This window comes from Styela clava, chromosome 1, assembly GCF_964204865.1.
Source record: "Styela clava chromosome 1, kaStyClav1.hap1.2, whole genome shotgun sequence".
Lineage (NCBI taxonomy): Eukaryota > Metazoa > Chordata > Ascidiacea > Stolidobranchia > Styelidae > Styela > Styela clava.
Window position 1 is genome coordinate 6,903,082 of NC_135250.1, and position 19,311 is coordinate 6,922,392.

The 19,311-nt window shown below is 33.8% G+C and overlaps 5 protein-coding genes across 8 annotated transcripts in view; 2 read left to right on the forward strand and 3 right to left on the reverse strand.

Annotated features, from left to right (window-relative positions):
* Positions 1 to 19,311, forward strand: part of LOC144428882 (uncharacterized) — a 44,660-nt gene that overhangs the window by 5,587 nt on the left and 19,762 nt on the right. The gene's annotated exons all lie outside the window — the stretch shown is intronic.
* LOC120348341 (uncharacterized) lies at positions 1,164 to 3,878 on the forward strand. Its single transcript, XM_039418459.2, has 6 exons — positions 1,164 to 1,334; positions 1,536 to 1,672; positions 2,266 to 2,348; positions 2,433 to 2,477; positions 2,948 to 3,031; positions 3,463 to 3,878. Exons 1-6 carry the CDS (start codon positions 1,203 to 1,205, stop codon positions 3,624 to 3,626), a joined length of 645 nt encoding a protein of 214 aa, XP_039274393.1. The 5' UTR covers positions 1,164 to 1,202; the 3' UTR covers positions 3,627 to 3,878.
* Positions 4,631 to 8,330, reverse strand: LOC144411721 (uncharacterized). The gene is made up of 6 exons (XM_078115089.1): positions 8,190 to 8,330; positions 7,941 to 8,062; positions 7,261 to 7,343; positions 7,127 to 7,183; positions 6,564 to 6,647; positions 4,631 to 6,018 (listed from the first exon to the last, which is right to left on the reverse strand). The coding sequence occupies exons 1-6, from the start codon at positions 8,319 to 8,321 to the stop codon at positions 5,855 to 5,857; spliced, it is 642 nt and encodes a 213-aa protein (XP_077971215.1). The 5' UTR covers positions 8,322 to 8,330; the 3' UTR covers positions 4,631 to 5,854.
* Positions 9,381 to 19,311, reverse strand: part of LOC144411651 (uncharacterized) — a 30,133-nt gene continuing 20,202 nt past the window's right edge. Inside the window, exons 1-6 of one of the 2 annotated variants that reach the window (XM_078117544.1) lie at positions 11,587 to 11,750; positions 11,325 to 11,461; positions 10,860 to 10,942; positions 10,722 to 10,778; positions 10,198 to 10,281; positions 9,381 to 9,711 (exon numbers count right to left, since the gene is read on the reverse strand). In XM_078117544.1, the coding sequence (XP_077973670.1) occupies positions 9,548 to 9,711; positions 10,198 to 10,281; positions 10,722 to 10,778; positions 10,860 to 10,942; positions 11,325 to 11,461; positions 11,587 to 11,718 (657 nt within the window). In that variant the 5' untranslated portion in view covers positions 11,719 to 11,750 and the 3' untranslated portion in view covers positions 9,381 to 9,547. Of the gene's footprint in view, positions 9,712 to 10,197; positions 10,282 to 10,721; positions 10,779 to 10,859; positions 10,943 to 11,324; positions 11,462 to 11,586; positions 11,751 to 19,311 lie in introns of those variants that run through there. The other variant, XM_078117543.1, reaches the window with a different exon arrangement.
* Positions 16,316 to 18,956, reverse strand: LOC120348338 (uncharacterized). Of its 3 annotated transcripts, XM_078110135.1 has the most exons (7): positions 18,837 to 18,956; positions 18,409 to 18,544; positions 18,126 to 18,262; positions 17,780 to 17,866; positions 17,651 to 17,707; positions 17,100 to 17,183; positions 16,316 to 16,741 (listed from the first exon to the last, which is right to left on the reverse strand). In XM_078110135.1, exons 4-7 carry the CDS (start codon positions 17,817 to 17,819, stop codon positions 16,578 to 16,580), a joined length of 345 nt encoding a protein of 114 aa, XP_077966261.1. In that variant the 5' UTR covers positions 17,820 to 17,866; positions 18,126 to 18,262; positions 18,409 to 18,544; positions 18,837 to 18,956; the 3' UTR covers positions 16,316 to 16,577. The 3 variants fall into 3 exon arrangements, with proteins under 3 accessions (XP_077966261.1, XP_077966260.1, XP_077966262.1); XM_078110134.1 differs by lacking the exon at positions 18,837 to 18,956 and having other exon boundaries at positions 18,409 to 18,683; XM_078110136.1 differs by lacking the exons at positions 18,126 to 18,262; positions 18,409 to 18,544; positions 18,837 to 18,956 and having other exon boundaries at positions 17,780 to 18,017.

Consider the following 19,311-nt stretch of genomic DNA (forward strand, 5'->3'; position numbering starts at 1 on the left):
GCTGCCTACGTCCCAATACTTCATCATAGTCCAATCATTGACTGTAGATGTAATAAATGTATGATATTATAAATTGAAATATTATAAATCATGCAATGAACAACATATATGCAGACATGCCACACAAAAATTTAAAAAAAGGAATACCCTTTCACTTTTTTACCAATGCATATATAGAAATAAAGAAATTGGAATATATACAGAAAATTTGCATGTCTTCCATTTTTTGAACTTGCAGATTACAATTTATATGCGTCTTGTGTTGTTAATTCAGTAACAGCAAAACAAAACATATTAGTTCTTGGTAAAGGGTCATGTTTTCCTGACAGACAGAGACATAATAACACACTCTGGAGAATTGTATGACCTGCCGATTGCATCTAAATTTTCACAAATTAAACTATCAGTCGAGTACCAAAGTCTGTTTGCAGGTTCAGTTGAGTAGCGGTGCACCGGTATATGAAAGTTGGCTTCGTTTGTGTTATATATAGTCTTTAGCTTTACGTACGTTGCGCCACCATGTGGCTTGCCGCCAGGCTTGTCCAATCTTTTTTGGCTGAATCGGTCGGTTGAGCATATATGCATGCGAAGATGAGACCGCGCTCCTCATTTGTGGAAGTTTATAGCGTTTAAACAAACAAATACCATAAAATGAATGGAGTTTTAGGAAACACCATTATAGAATAGGCAATATTACCTCATATTGTCTCCAATGGGAATTATTTTGAATGCTTCTTAACCTAAATGTGATTCATTTTCATTTTTATAGATAGAATATAAATTTCCCGTAGCAAATAAATGTATTATTCGTTAAATTTGACACCGCATTTAGGATGGTGACGTTACCTTGAAATCAGGGCCTTTATACGAAGTTAGGCACTTTGAAGCTGGTGATTTGTGTGCATGTATTTGAGGTTTATTTGAGTCCATAGCTTTGAGCATCGCGCCTTGTTCTACCGTAACTTGTTTTTGCCTGAATTGACAAGAATGATCTTATTTAAAAGCAAAGAATCTCGTAACGTCTGCATTTTGATATTGCATAGACTGAACATGCAGTGAAAACGTGTGCAGTGCATTGCTCGTTAAGCAGCATTTGAGAAAAACGTGGAGAAGTACTCTCCCTTCTTCTGACATTTCCAATTTAATATTGCTTTATCTGGGCATATGTTATTATTTCGTTGAAGACTGTGAAACGAGTAACAATGATCTTCTCAAGTTGTGTCTCCATTTTGATCGTTTGCTCGTTGTTCAACCCGGTGGTGGGAAAACCAGGATATCGCCGTGAAAACAACAATTGTGCATTGCCTGTGTCGGATGAAGTCAATTATAATATGGTGAGCATTCATAAAAATTATTGAATTGAGTATTGAACAAATACTGACGATAAAAGGGGTTTAAATCACGCCACCAGCTGTATATATCTACGTAAGAAATGTATCTCTTCTATATTGAAAAATTTGATTAGGGATTTAACCACGTAGTCTTAGAGAATTTTCCAACATCTTCTGAGAAAATCTTGCATCACTATATTGCAGCTTCCTGATTCTTGGTATCACATCCTAAACACCAATGATCCAGTTGAACGTGGTGTGCCATGTTATGCATTCAAATATTTCAGAGAAACTCCCGACGGAATTTTTGCTGAAATCCAGGGTATTTCATCAGCGGAGAAGTAAAGAATTTTTATATCCTTAAATAATTTATTATAAAATGGTCAGGCTTACTTGCTAATCGATTTCTGTAAGCATTTTCTTATGATTCTTTGCTATAGGAGGTAAAAAAATTTTCAACCGGGATTAAGCGCCGTTAATAGCTGACAATAGCGAATATAGTCGAACGAATAGATTTAGGTGAACTTTTGAAATGGGTACTTTAGATCCGAAATGGAACACACCGACGTATCATTGCTTCTAACTTTGTCGTCCGGTCAGTATTGAGTTGGTTACGAATTGAGCCAAAATTAAATTTGCACCTCGATACTGAGCTAAAGTTTTTCCTACCAAAAATATAAATCTGGCTTTTTCAGTGAAAATCTGTCTGACATTTTCTGAATTTAAGATTTACAAATGTTGTAACAGCCGACGAACTGGTGTAACAAATCATAGTAGAATGAATTCAACCGGATATCCGATGAACTGATGCTGGGAGTGATTTAAGATATTACTTTTGTAAATGAATGTTTCATGACTGACGTAAAGGAAGTTACAGATTGAATTTTTAATTTTTGAGTTTGGGCTTACGTTTAACATATTTTTTTCTACACAGAGGAACAATGTCAATCAGCGGAGTCATACCATTCCGTTGGTATCAGAACGGAACTTCAATTACAAGATACGACACAAGTTTCGGTTTGCAAAAAAATTTCACTTACACCTATTAAATTTATATTTAAACAACTCCAAACTTACATGAAAAATGATCATTTTTTGCAGAATTCTTGGGGATGGATGTGGAAAAACGTAACGGAGCGTCGGGAGGTGAACTCTTATGATAATTTCATAATTTTGCCCTAAATTATTTTAGTTGAAATATTGATGCAAAATCAGATGCACTCAGAAAACACCTATGTTACAAATAAAAATAGTCGTGCCCAAAAATGTAAATCAAAAATATTTGAACAATTACCATTTTTCTACTGCTTTAAGTGCCATGGACCGTTATTCATATTAGATTGTATACGCCCTAATTATCTTTTTCCAATTCGCTCGAAAAAATACAGAAATTCTTCAGTCCATAAATGCCCAATTTGTACTGTTTTTGGTAATGAATATTATTCTATTATTCTAAGTAAGTGCCAAAGTTCAAACAACCCTAATGTTGAACTCTTATTGAACAAACTTATTCTCAAAATACAAGCTTTATACTACTAGACATATGTACCCAACGTGAATGCATAGAGAAAGATAATGACAGAGCTGGTTAATACATACACTTTCTTGCATTGCAGAGATGCAGGACTCTTATGAGCATCCGTTCAGTTGCTTTACAGATTACGAGCATTATTTATTATGCTTGCAGTGTGGCGGAGAAGGTCGGTATTGATTTCAACCAAATACTTTCCTGCTTTAATACAAACAAATATCAGTTTAACATTGTATTCTTAAATACTGTACATTCACCAAGCCTTGCACGGGAAGTTTAGTTATAATACTCGGATTTTAATTATTGAGAAGATATTTCGATTCACAATTTTCTCACTTTAAATCTATAGAATTTTTCGTTCTTTGTTATCTGCCAATAATATGGATGTTTACCCCAGGAAAATACTTTCTAAACATCGACACAGAAATAAATAAGAAACTCGAACCTCTTGGAAACATGACATTGCATTCTTTTAAAAATTGTATGTCAAAAACACGTTCCCATTTTTGAAATCAAAATTAATTCACTTGGTCATTTGGGAAATCAATTACTTTGTATTGATAGCGTAATGTGAAAAGACTTTCAATTCTTACTTTTCAGGTCCGAGGTATATATGGGCTCTCAGTCGTAATCCACATCCCACTGGAGAAGATATTCTACGCCTGCACAACAAGCTTGTAACAATCGGAGGTGGCTGGAACGCTGTTCCCTTGTACTTATCAGGCTGTCGTAAATTAAGCATGCCAGAAACAATTGCTTATTAAAATGCTAATGTCTATACATATTTGTCAACCAAGTGTGTTTAAATTTACCTATTACTAAAGTATTATTTTTAATATATATAATCGATGTTATACCATGCTGAACATATCAAAAAAGTAACCCAGTAATCGCACAACCTATTTGAAAATGTAAGTTATGAAATAAGTTTTGTTCTAACTAATGACATCGCCTTTAAATTTAAGACGGGCGTAATAAAATTGTTAGAACATTTAACAATAAAAATTAATAATTAAAGCCAGATTTTGCCTTTTCCTTTATAAACAAAGTCGTAGGGACTATGTTCGAATCTAAACGCCTCATCCGGCAAATCGTAGTCTGTCAATTGTAGTCAAGTATCAGGTCAGACATTGACTTTAGATCAGAAATATTACGCTACAGCATTAACGCATCCGAGTCAGACACCGGATTATTCATCAGTGCCTTTTGAATGCGAATCTTCTGATGAAATTTGCAAGCATAGCTTACAAAAAATTTTGGACTGGTCTTACGTACGTTGCGCTGTCCTATCTTATTTGGCTGACTCGGTTGTACAGATATTTTTCGAAATAGATGCTTGGGTATAATTTGTCTTTTTTTCTGTCCAAGCCATAACGAAGTATAATCATGATCTGTGTTTCTTCGTCGGGAAGAAATTCCTAGAACGAAGAAATGAACTATAATGCAGGTCAACGCATCCGGCTACTGTACCAACGTTTCCCGTTCGTTCCGTTTAGACGAGGAGTGTGCAACCTTTATTACAGGAGGGTCAGATGCAAATAAACTGGATGAATCCGCAAACCGCACTTTTATATAGGCTTTCTAGTAGTTTCACGAACATAACATTTGGTTAATGATCTCATGATATGCGTTGTTCGCTTGGCACAAGCTATGGCTGTTGCACACCCTTTTTGTGAATTTTTCAAGTCTCGCGCCTCACTTCAAAATTAACTAGCCAACAAAAAGCTACAAATATAAGATAGTACGGCGAAAGTATATATGATTTATTCAAAAAACACGTTGAAAATACGTGGATGGAACGTAAATATACAAAATAAAGAAAAGTAAATATCCAATATAAGGCGCACAAGATAAAATATTTTCATTTTTAATTAGCTTCACGTGAACTGACTTTTCTGTTTCTCATCCCTAGCATGGATATGCAATATAACTTATATAAACAAATCCGAATGCTCGACTTAAAGAGAGGTGTGAATGGGACTTTCAAGTGAGAACTCACGTTTGACATGATTTTTCCTATGTAGGGGAACAATGTTAATGAGCGGATTCATACCCTTCAATCACAAAATTCGACTCACGTTTCGGTTTGTGAAAAATATTACACTAAATGAATTTATGTTCCAAAACATTTTATGCATTTTCTTTTTCTTTAATATTTACTGTTATACTTAATCACGAGTGTCCCTATTAGATAACCAGTAGTGTTCTGCGCGGTTCACACTGAACTGCCATTTTTTGCTTTATTTTCGTTATTTTGTTCGTGCAAAGTGTATTTTCAGAAGGGTGAAAAAATGACCTACTGATTACTTTGACCACAATTCATTATTCTTTTTTTAGAATTTTTGGGAGTTAAATGAGGCAGGTTTAATTGCTTTGGAAGGTAAATTCTCATTCCTACATATTAACTTTCGATTTCATATGATAACTAATCAAGCATCCATTTAAAAAAAATATTTGTACAACCGAGTCAGCCAAATAAGATATGACAAGCCTGACGTACGTAAGACCAGTCCAAATTTTTTGTAAGCTAAGCTTGCGAATTCAATCAGAAGATAAAGGCATTGATGAATAATCCGGTGTCTGACTCGGATGCGTTGTTGCTGCAGCGCAATATGTCTGATCAAAAGTCAATGTCTGGCCTGATACTTGGACTATGATTTGTCGAATGAGGCGTTTAGCTTCGAACATAATTTCTACGACTTTTTTTTTTAAAAGGAAAAGGCAAAATCTACCTATAATTACCTATAATTATTAATTTTTATTGTTAAATGTTCTAGCAATTTTATTCTGCCCTCCTAAAGTAAAGGGCGATGTTATTAGTTATGACAAACTTATTTTATAACTTACATTTTCAAATAGGTTATGCGATTACTGGGTTACTTTTCCGATATGTTTAGCATTGTATAACATCGATTATATATAATAGAAATAATATTTAGGTTTTATGTGAATATAAGCACCCTCGGTTAACAAATATGTAAACATTGGCATTTTAATAAGCAATTGTTTCTGGCATGCTAAATTTATGACAGCCCGATAAGTACAATGGAACTGCGCTCCAGCCACCACCGATAGTAACAAGTTTGTTGTGTACTCGTAGAATGTTTTCTGCAGTGGGATGTGGATTACGACTGTGAACCCATATATACTTTGGACCTGAAAAGAGAGAATTGGAAAGTTTTTATGACGTTACATTGTCAATGCAGAATAATCGACATCAATAAAATCGCTCGATTCGAAATGGCAACAACTGCTGCCTTTCCCTAATTAGTCATGGAAGCAAACCTGCTTACTTCCTCAATCAAAGCATTATAATTTATAAAAGTGATCATGAAATTGTCAGTTTTGATTTCACCAATGGGAAAAGTGATTTTTACTTTACTATATTAAGAAGAGTACAATATAATGAATGATTCCCGAAGGTACGAGTTCTATTTCTGTGTAATGTCCATGAAATATTTTCGTAGGGTCAAGGTCGGCAAAACATGCACACCATTATGAGATGACAGCGAACGATTAGTTTCGGTGATCGATTTTATATAAGGTAATTGAGAATCGAAATATCTTCCCAATAATTAAAATCCGGCGTTTTCATATAAATCTTCAATGTTATGCTTAAATGAATCTATTTAATAACACGATAATATACTGACATTTGATTGCATTGAAACTGAAAGTGTTTAGGTAAATTCAATACTGACCTTCTTCACCACACTTCAAGCACATGAAATAATGCTCATAATCTGTGAAGCAACTCGTCGGCTGCTCATAAGTGTATCGAATCTCTACAATGCAAAAAAGTGTATTTATCAATCAGCCCTGTCACTATCTTCCTCTATGCATTAACGTTCGGCACAGATATCTAGTATAAAAATTGTAGCTCAAGAATACGTTTGTTCATTAGGAGTTCAACATTGACTGTGGCACAATCTTGCCTAGAAATTATATTTATCACCAAAAGCAGAGCACATTAGGTATTTACAAACTGAAGAATGTCTGTATCTTTCCGAGCCAATTCAAAAAAGATATTTAAAGCGTATACGTCTTCTTGTGAAAGATAAATTAACGGTTCATGGCACTTAAAGCAGTAAAAAGAGTTAAAAGAAATATCATTGTTATATTTATTTTGAGTTACATGTTTTGTTATGATTGCTTTATTATATATATATATTATGCTACATAGTTGTTTTTCGAGTGCATCTGATTTCATCAATTTTTTATCTAGAATAGTTTTTAGCAATGTAAAGGTATCATAAGAATTTACCTTCCAAAGCATGTTCACCTGCTCCGTTATGTTTTGCCAAATTCAACCACAAAAATTCTACAAAAAATAATCATTTGTTATAAAAGTTTAGAATACTTTAAATATAAATTTAATAAGTACAAATATTTACGTGCCGAAACTTGTGTCGAATCTTGTGATTGAAGTTCCATTCTGATACCAACGGAATGGTATGACTCCGCTGAGTGACATTGTACCTCTGTATAGAAAAAAAATCATATTAAACGTAAGCCCTACTGAAAATTCCATTTGTAACTTCCTTTATTTCAGTCGTGGAACATTTATTTATAAAAATTATAACGTATAACGCTCCCATTATTGGTTTATCGGATATCCGGCTGAGTAATTCCCTGCGTCTGTAGAATTCATTCCACTATTATTTGTTACACCAGTTTGTCGGATGTTACAACTTTTATAAATCTTAAACTCAGAAATTATCAGACATATTTCTTCTGAGAGAAGCGATAGATTTATAGTCCTGATAGGGGTAACTTTGAATCAATATTAGGGTGCAAGCATAACTCAATCCGTAAAAAACTCGATACTAACCGGGCGAAAACGTTAAAAACAAAAATACGTCGGTATGTTTCATTTTGATCTTAAAGTCAAGCCATTTGAAAAGTTCACCTATCTCTATCGTCCGAATCTATTCGCTATTGTATTGTCAGTTGCTAACGCCGCCGGTTAGCATACTTATTTAACTTCCATAATTCCGAAGACCTATTGGGCAGTCCATACCAAAACAGATTAGTAACCTTTTTATAATAAATTATTTATGTATATCAAAATTATTTACTTTTCCGCTGATGAAATACCCTGGAATTCAGCAAAAATTCCGTCGGGAGTTTCTCTGAAATATTTGATCGCATAACATGGTACACCGTTGGTGGTTAGGATGTGATACCAAGAATCAGGAAGCTGCAATATAGTGATACAAGCTTTTTACAGGAGAAGCTGGAAAATATACCGCTGGTAGCGTAATTTGTACTTTTTTATCGCAAAGTATTTGTTCTTTCAACTCAATTCAATGATTTTTAATGCTCACCATATTATAATTGACTTCATCAGACACAGGCAATGCGCAGTTTTGGTTTTCACGACGGTATCCTGGTCTTCCAACTGTCGGGTTGAACAACGTGCAAACGATCAAAACGAAAACACAACTTGAAAAGATCATTGTTATACGTTCGACTGTCTTCAACAAAAAGATAAAATAGATAAAGCAATATTAAATCAGGAATGTCAGAAAAAAGGAGTATACTTCCCTACGTTTTCCTCACGTGCTACTTAAAATGCAATGCACTGCACACGTTTCCAGGGCATGTTCAGCCTATGCAATATCAAAATGCAGACGTTACGATATTCTCTGTTTGTCAATAAGATCATTCTTGTAAATTCAGGCAAAGACAAGTCACGATAGAACAAGGAGCGATGCTCAAAGATATGGACTCAAATAAACCTAAAACACATGCACACAAATCACTACCTTCAAAGTGCCTAACTTCGTATGAAGGACTTAATTTTGTGGTAACGTCACCATCTTCAATGCGTTTTAAATTTAACGAATGATATATTTATTTATGTAAAAACTTCTATCTAAATTAAAATAAGTAGAATAAGTCGCATTTTACTTGAGAAATGTCGCTTTTTACCCGTGGTTACAATGCATCCGAAATAACTCCCATTGGCGACAACATGCAATGATATTGCTTGATGTTTTCTAAAATGTCATTTTCTTTATGGTATTTGCCTGCCTAACTTAAAACGCTAGAAACTTCCACAAATAAGACATGTGTACTTGTTGTCGCATGCATATCTGTGCCACCGACCGAGTAAGCCAAAAAGATTGCACAAGCCTGACATTACACGTAGTGGCGCAACGTACGTGAAACCAGCCAACAACAACAATTTTGTGAGTTTATTCCTGCGAGTTTCATCGGAAGATCCGGTATCTGCCTCGGTTGCGCTATTGCTGTCGCCTGAAATGTCTTAACGAAAGTCAATGTCCCTCTTTCGGTTACTTAATCTACAATTAACCGTATGCGTCTATAGCTGGAACACACTTCATACATGGTTCCAACAACTTACGTGTTTTGCTAATGAAAAGACAAAAGATGACCTTAATTATTATTGTTGAAGGTTATATTAATTTCAATCCGGTGTCCTAAAGTTAATCTTTTTTCAACAAAAAATTCATGAAAAGACATTATAATTTCTCTATTCAAATTTATCACGATTACTGGGTTACTTTTCGATATATTCAGCATTGTATAACATTAATTACTTGTAATAGATACTGTATAATATTGTGCAATTAAGTATTGCCTAAAACTTATTACAAATAAATTTGATAATAAGTTGATATTTAACTTGATAATAAACTGATATTTCGACATTAACATTTTAGTAAGCAATGGTTTCTGGCATGCTAAATTTACGACAGCCTGATAAGTACAGGGGAACTGCGCTCCAGCCACCACCGACTGTAACTAGCTTGTTGTGCACTCGTAGAATATCTTCTGCAGTGGGATGAGGATTACGACTTGTAACCCATATGTATCTTTGACCTAAAAAGAATTGCAAATTAGTTTTCATGTTACCATGTCAATACAAGAAATCGGTGTTAATAAAATCACTTGTTTAGAAACTTGTTGCAACAATCGCCGCCCTCCCCTAGTGACCATGGAAACAAACCAGGTTCCTTCTTATGAGCGCAGTTTGAAAGAGATTATGAAATTTTGATTTTGCCCTCGAAGAACGTTGTTTTCAACTAACTATTTAGAAAAGAGTGCAATGAATGTTTCCTCCAGATGCAAGTTGTATATTCATTTTTGTGACAATGTCCAATCGGCAAAAAAGCAGGACTGATGTTACGAGTGGCATTTTTAAACAGTCATTCAGACACTATTTTCACTTCAACGAATTATCAAGCGCGATTTTGAACGTTTATTCGTTTTTGTGGTTCTAATGATTATTCTTCAGTTTTTAGTCATGGTATAAAAATGGGAGTATAAATTAAAGCAGAGAAGTGTCAAGCCAAAATCCATACTTACCTTCTCCACCACACTTCAAGCACATGAAATAATGCTCATAATCTGTGAAGCAACTCATCGGATGCTCGGAGAAATACTGAATTTCTGCAATACATAAAAATATAAATATTGATAAGCTCTGACACTATTTTCCTCTATGCATTCACGTTCAGCACAGACGTCCGATATAAAGGTTGTTGTAAAAGATAAGTTTAACATAAATATTCACCTTTGACGCTTTTTCGGACTTTGGCACTCACTTGTTTTGGAGCAATTAATAATAAGACAGGAAATGCAATTTTTGTATTTACAAACTAAAGAATGTAGAGATCTTTCCGAGCCGATTCAAAAAAGATAATGAAGGCCTAAACATCTTCACGAAAATATAAATAATGATTCATGGCACTTAGGAGCCGGAAAATAAATACATTTTGAGATACAGTATTAGTTTCGATTGTCGTGTTATATATATCGCTACATAATTGTATTGGATATAATATTTCCTAACAATGCAAATAATAGTCAAAGTCATCATAAAAGTTTACTTTTTAAGGCATTTGAACCTGCCCCGTTGTGTTTTGCCTCATTCAACCACAAAAATTCTGAAATAACATAAAAATTTACATATTATCAATGTTTATACTTTATAACATAAATTTAATGAGTAAAAACTTATTTCTAACCAAAACTTGTGTCGTATCTTGTGATTGAAGTTCCATTGTGATACCAATGAATTGGTATGACTCCGTTGAGTGACATTGCATCTCTGCATATCAAGAAAAAAAATTATATCAATCCTAAGTTTTCACTCGGTTAACTGAAAATCCTTGAGGCGGATTTTTTAATTTTATTTTTTGAAAGTTATTTTGTATAACAATATCAATTCCACCATTAGCACATCAGATCTCAATGTGATTGCCAAAGTCTAGAAAATCCAATATACTATCAGACATGTTTCCATCAAAGAAAGATGGTTATAATCCTGGTGGTTTGGAGAAACTTTATTGCAGTAACCGGGTGCAGGACAAAAATAAAGTAGCTACCAGCGCCATACATTTGACTACTGTGATACCAAAGTTCTGAATAAACCAACCAATTTAACAATATGCTCTCAAATCATCCACAAATGCATTAAAATTCTTCTTTACTTTTCTACTGATGAAATATCTTGAAATTCTGCAAAAGTCCCGTCGGAAGTATCTTTAAAATATTTGATAGCATAACATGGGACGTGTTGTTCAACTGGATCATTGGTGTTCAGAATATGGTACCAAGAATCAGGAAGCTGGAATATAATGATACAAGATTTTTACAGAAAAGCTGGAAAATTGAAATGATACAGCTGGTGGCGCATTTTGTCAAGTAATTTTTCTTTCAACTCAGCTCAACAATTTTCATTCATACTTTTACCATATTATAATTGACTTCATCAAACACGGGCAATGCGCAATTTTCGTTTTCACAACGATATCCTGGTTTTCCATCTGCCGGGTTGAACAACAAGCAAACGATCAAAATGGAGACAAAACTTGAAAAGATCATTGTTACTCGTCCGACTGTCTTTAACGAAACGATTGCATATGCCCAGATAAAACAATATCAAATCGCAAATGCCGACAAAGTTACGACAAAGTTGTTCGCTGCGTTTTTCTCACATGCTACTTGAAATGCAAAACATATTACGCTCGTTTCCACTGCAATTTCAGATCATTCAATACCACAATGCAGACGTTACGAGATTCTTTGTTTGTTAAGGACATCATTCGTGTCAATTCAGGCAAAAACAAAGTCACGGCAAAATAAGAAGCGATGCCTATTGGACTCGAAAATATATACAGACAAATCACTACCTTCGAAGTGCCTAACTTTCTATGAAGGCCCTTATTTCAAAGGATAACTCCATCATCTTCAACGCAATTTCAAATTTACCAAATGATACTTTTGTTTAAAATTTATATTCTATCTTTAAAATTTAAAATAAGTGAAAAAAAGTCGCATTTTACTTCAGTAATGTCGCTTTTCATCTGCGGTTAGAATGCATCCGAAATAACTCCTATCGGCGACAATATGCAATGATATTGCTTGATGTTTTCTAAAATGCCATTTACTTTATGGTATTTGTCTGCTCAACTTAAAACGCTAGAAATGAGACTTGTGGACTTGTCGTCGCATGCATATCTGTGCAAGCGACGACCGACCGAGTAAGCCAAAAAGATTGCACGAGCCTGACATGACACGTGGTGGCGCAACGTACGTGAAACCAACCAACAACAACAATATTGGGAATTTTTATTCATTTTGTGAAGGGACTTTGAGCAAAACACAGAGAAGGGGATTTATAAACCTTCTTCCCAAGAAAGCGCAAACCGAACATTATATAAGCAATTACCGCCCAATAACTTTATTGAACGTGGATTATGAAATATTGAGTAAAACATTAACAAACCAAATGAGTAATGTAATCAACAAAATTGTTGATCTTGATCAAACTGGAATTATTAAAGGGAAGAATATAGGGGATAATATTCGACTGATCTGTGATATAATTGAACTAACTGTTGCTGAATCATTGCCTGGGGCTTTAATTTTTCTGGATATACAAAAAGCGTATGATAGTGTGAAATGGGATTTCTTGTCCAAATTTCTACATGTATTTGGATTTGATATTAAATTCATAAAATAGGTTTAAAATTCTTTACAATGATATCAAGTGTTGTGTCACAAGGAATGATCATATTTCAAATGATTTTGTAATTCATGGAGGCTTAAGGCAAGGTGATTCTTTCAGCTGTCTCACATTTATACTAGTAATCGAAATAAATGCAAACATGGTCAGGCAAAACCCAAAAATTGCATTCATACAATGGAGGGGTATTTGTATAAAATTTTTTATGCTCGCTGATGATGTGACTGTGATAACCAATGAATCAAAACTTAGTATTCATGCTTTTTTTCAGACTTCAAATATTTTTGGGACTATATCTGGGTGCAGAATCAATATAGCAAAATTCCAAGCAATGTATATTGGCACTAATATTGAAACCTCTCCGATTAGTAGTGATTGTGATTTGAATTAGAACAGTGAAATAAAAATATTGGGTGTTATTCTGTCAAACAAAAGAGACAAAGTCAAAAATCTACTCCAGGTGTAGAAAACAAAAAATTTGAGTTTTTTGGGAAGGGTTTGCTTTATTAAGTCTTTCATTCTACCCCAGATATTATACCATGAAACAGTTTTACCAACTGATATTCCTGAAGTTTCTTAACTGAATTGAATATAACCATATATGCATTTTATGGGGTTCAACTTGGAAGCGGATCAAACGAAATACATTGATTGTCCCCAAAGAAAAAGGAGGTATTGATATGATAGATATAATTTTTTTTATTGTTGACCAGAAAATGAAATACATTCAAACACTCTTGAATAGGGAAGTTAACCCAGTGCAATGCTTGAAGAAAAATTGTTTTCAAATTCATATGGTATGAAGCATTTACCTTTAATTAACATCCATAGGCGAAATGTTTAAAAACTGGTATTTCTGTAAAAATGTGCTCTTCGATTGGAAAATGTCAAATTTTTTATCAACCTATATGATACAACAAAAGTATTTCTTATTCCAGAAAAGAATTTTTTTATAAAATCTTGGTATGATCATGGTATAAATGCAGAAAGAAAATTAGCAAATGTAGGTAATTTGTTTACTCATAGAGAGTTGACTGAAAATATAGCATGCAATATAGTGATGAAAAGTATGTATATTATTATCGCGTCACTGGAGTTTTACTTGATTATTGGTTATGCAATATTGGAAACTGTATTGGTTTTAGTGTATTAAGTGACCCTGAACAGAAAGTATCTCATTTTATTTCTGAAACAAGCGAATCAGAAAAAGTAAATAAAAGTATCTATGAAAAGTTGAACTTGATCAAATTTATATCTCCTGATAAATCAAGAAAAACATGATCCAATCTGTTTTTTCAGAGAGTGATTTTAATTGGAATAAATTGCATATGGATGCCTTTTATTGTACTATTGAAACTAAATTGCAATCTTTCATGTGAAGACGTCCCATGGTGCCATAGTACTAAACGATAGATTGCATAAATTTAAACTTGTTTCATCAGAGTTATGTGATTTCTGTCATTCTAATGTTGAAACTACTAGCCACTTTCTCTATGAAAAGTTTTGGGAATCTCTGAACATGTGGACATATTCAAAAATGGGATTAATTTTAACTTTTCAAGGAGACATTGCATGTTGGGATATGTTTGTAATTTTTATAACAAATTTTGTAATTGTTTACTTTTTGCTGCCGGTTTTATCTATATCGTTGTAAAATACAGAAAAAGAAATCGCTGTTCAAGGTTTTTACCTGATATCTGTATGAAGTGAAGGAAATTGAACGGTTCATTGCATATAAAAATGGCAAAATAAAGAAACATTTCAGGATGAATGCACAATAATTGATGGTTTTATATGATGAATTGTGATTGTGTATTTTCTATGATTAGTGATTAATAATGTTGTAGATGTACTGATCAACTATGTTTTATATATTAATAAATATACATGGGAAAATAAAAATTTTAGGAATTTATTCTTGCGAGTTTCATCGGAAGATCTACATGTGAAGCGATGCAGTGTCCGGTATCTGCCTCGGTTGCGCTATTACTATCGCCTGAAATCTCTTCACGAAAGTCAATGTCTCGCGGCTACCTAGTCTACGATGAACCGTAACACACTTCATCCAGGGTCCCAACAACTTGCGTGTTTCGCTAATGAAAAGACAAAAGATGACGTTAATTAGTATTGTTGAAGGTTATATTAATTTCAATCTGGTGTCCTAAAGTTGACCTTTCTCTTAACAATATTTATGAAAAGATATTGTTCCTGCCCTGTTAAAATTTATCACGATAATTGGGTTATTTTTCGATAGGTTTAACATTGTATATCATTAATTACATATAATAGATATAATATTGTATATTTGGACATGGAATGGAACGCAACTTGTGGCGGTTTACGTTAGTTGTGAAGACTGCGGTACCGGCGGCCTACTGTGTCAAATTGCATACTTGTACTTGTACCCTTTCGTTTCTGCTTTCGTGTCCATATATCTGAGAATCTCGTATAATAATTGTTTTATAATGACAAACGCTTCTCTCTTCAACTACTGTACCAATTGCTTTGAAATTTTTTAGTGAGTAAATATTGTATTTGTCGCTTGGAAGAGATATTGCTTTTATTTATTTCAACAATTTCGTGTCCTCTATTGGATTCATTTTTCACTTCAAACATTTGTGTGGTGGCGTCATCAAGTTCAAAAATTGCGTGCCGTGGTTCCGTGATCCGATCTCAGTGATTTGATTGTCAGACTACCGGTACTGTGGAAGATGGGATTCTACTTCGTTTTGGCTTTTGTGCACATATATTTGAGCATTGCTCTCTTTCTGGATATGTATTGGACCTATGGATCGTTTTAATATTATGTTGTTGTTGCTCTTGGTATTTTCCCTCATATCGTAAATCGAAAATATCGCTTTTCTCTTTTTGACTTCTGGACCAATTACTTTGAAATGTTCAGTTGTTAAAGATTGAATTTTTCGCTAGAAGGCCATTACTTTTATTTATTCCAAATATTTCTGTGAGCTGTATGGTATTTGCTTTTGTGTGAAATGACGTCACGAAAAAAAAGCTACAACAGTCCTTGTACCCCGATACAGGTACTACCGTACTGGTAAGTTACTTCACATGATTTTGGGAATTTTTTATATGGTTTGGTAGACTGCGGTATCTGATAATACAGAAGTGCTTCGAATTAGTTGGTATTTCAATTCACGTTGAAACTGAATTATGAAGAATGGATCATCGTCACAGGACCCAGTTCCAGTACCGTGATACAGGTACCAATAAATTACCGTATATGATTTTCGTGGAATTAGTGATAAAATATTTCGCTTTTCCCTCCGTGTCCACAAATATGAGCATAGTTCTCTTGTTGAAGTCTGGCCTGCTATATAGCCTACGATTACCCTATGAGACGTGTACCTGAGTTCCCACGACTTGAGTTTTTTGCAAATGAAAAAATAAAAGATGTTAAATGTTCTAGTAATTTTTATTTCTTGGCCTAAAGTTAAACTTTTTTAAACTAAGGATTTAGGAAAGGATCACCAAATACTGTTACTGTCCAAATTCACCAATTACCGACGATTCGTTACATGGTTAGTTGTAACAAATAGGTTTTCCATGTCAAAAATATGTAAAATTGAAATATATAATTTCAAATAAACGATCACTCGGTTGCGTTAACATTGTATGGCAATATTTACATATAATAGATAAAATATTCATATTTGGTAAACACAAATAAACTTGGTTAAAAAATATGTAGACATTATTAGTAAGCAATTGTTTCTGGCATGCTAAATTTACGACAGTCGGATAAGAACAAGAGAACTGCGCTCCATCCACCACCGATTGTAACAAGCTTGTTGTGAACTCGTAGAATGTCTTCTGCAATGGGATGTGGATTACGACTGTGAACCCATATATACTTTGGACCTGAAAAAAGAGAATTGAAAAGTATTTATGATGGTACATTGTCAATGCAGAATGATCGACAATAATAAAATTAATATTTAAAATGGCAACAATTAATGCCTTTCCCAAATCAAAGCGATCATGAAATTTTTAGTTTCAATTTCTTCAATGGAAAACGTGATTTTTACCTCACTATTCTAAAAAGAGTACAATATGATGAATGTTCACCGGGGGTTCAAATTATATGTCTATTTCTATGTCAATGTTCATCGAGAATATTTTCGTGGGGTCGAGGGTCGGCAAAACATCCATAATATTGACAGATGATAACGAACAATTGTATTGCAGCTGAGAGTGTTTTGCTGAAATCAATACTGACCTTCTCCACCACACTGCAAGCACATGAGATAATGCTCATAATCTGTTAAGCAACTCATAGGATGTTCGTTAATGTAATGAATCTCTGTAAAACATGAAAGTATTTATTTGATTAGCTCTGTCACTATCTTCCTCTGTGCATTCACGTACGTCACAGATACCTAGTACAAAGATTGTTTGTTAATTAGGAGTTCAACATTTTGTTTACATTTGGCACTATCTTGTTTAAAAGTAATATTTATCACCAAAAGCAGCGTTAGGCATTTACGATCGGAAGAATGTCTGTAAATTTCCGAGTCAATCCAAAAAAGATAACTAGACCGTATATATACAACTTCTTGTGAAAGAAAAATTGACAAATTCATACCACTTGAAGCAGGAAAAAGATTTGGAAAAAAAGTCTTTCTTATATATATTCATTTTGAGATACATGTTTTTGCTATAATTGCCTCATTATATATATTTGCTACGTGGTTGTTTCTCGAGTGCATCTGCCTTGATCAATTTTTAGCAATGTGAAATATAACGAAAATAAAAGTTATAAGAATTTACCTTCCAAAGCATGTTCACTTGCTCCGTTAAGATTTGCAAAATTCAACCACAAAAATTCTACAAAAAATATCATTTGTTATAGAAGTTTAGAATACTTTAAATATAAATTTAATAAGTACAAATATTTACGTGCCAAAACTTGTGTCAAATCTTGTGATTGAAGTTCCATTCTGATACCAACGGAATGGTATGACTCCGCTTAGTGACATTGTACCTCTGCGTTGCAAAAATCATGTTAAACGTAAGCCCTCAATCAGAAAACTGAAAATTCCATTTCTAACTTTCTTTATGTCAGTCTTGAAACATTTATTTACCAGTGTTATATCGTATACCCCTCCCAGCAATATTTCATCGGGGATCCGATTGGGCTAATTTGACTCCTATTATCCCGAAGACTTCAGAACAGTGCTCACAGAAATCGATTAGTAGGTAACCATTTTATAATAAATTATCTATGTATATCAAAATTCTTTACTTATCCGCCGATGAAATTTCCTGGAATTCAGCAAAAATTCCGTGGGGAGTTTCTTTAAAATATCTGAATGCATTACATGGCACACCGCGTTCAACTTGATCCTTGGTGTTCAGAATTTGATACCATGAATCAGAAAGCTAGAATAGAGTGATATAAGATTTTCACAGAAGAATCTGCCAGATCAAATGATACAGCGAAATTAAATTCCTTCAATCGCTAGGCAATTTTTCTTTCTAAGCAATTCTTCTTTTAACTCAATTCAATAATTTTCCCTAATGCTTACCATATTATAATTGACTTCATCAAATACAGGCAATGCGCAATTTTCGTTTTCACGGCGGTATCTTGGTTTTCCAACTGCCGGGTTGAACAACAAGCAAACGATCAAAATGGAGACACTACTTGAGAACATCATTGGTCTTAAACGAAATGAGAAAGTATGTCTAGATAGAGCAATATTAAATCGAAAATGTCAGCTGAAGGGAGTATACTTCCCTACGTTTTCTTCACGTGCTACTTAACATATAATGCACTGCACACGTTTCCACTGCATGTTCAGTCTATGCAATATCGAAATGCAGACGTTACGAGATTTTCTGTTTGTCAATAAGATCATTCTTGTCAATTCAGGCAAAGAAAATCCCGAACAAGGAGCGATGCTCAAAGATATGGTCTCGAATAAACCTAAAATATATGCACGAAAATCACTACCTTCAATGTGCCTAACTTCGTATAAGAACCCCAATTTCAAAGTAACGTCACCATCTTCAATTCGGTGTCAAATTTAACGAATAATACATTTATTTATTATGTGAAATTTATATTCTATCTATAAAAATGAAAATAAATTACATTTAGGTTAAGAAGTATCCAAAATAATTCCCATTGGCGACAGTATGAGGTAATATTGCTAATTCTATATTGATGTTTCCTAAAACGTCATTCATTTCATAGTATTTGTCTGTTTAAACGCCAGAAATTTCCACAAATGAGGCGCGCGGTCTCATCGTCGCACGCCTATATGCGCAACCGAGCGAGTCAGCCGAAAAAGATTAGGCAAACCACGTGTATGGTGGCCCATCGTTGTCACGCGTAAAATTGAAGAAAAAAATAAAAAAAAACTTGAAATAAAAGTAAAATAAAAAAATAGTTGTGAAAAAACATAAAAAAAAATTAAAATAAAAAT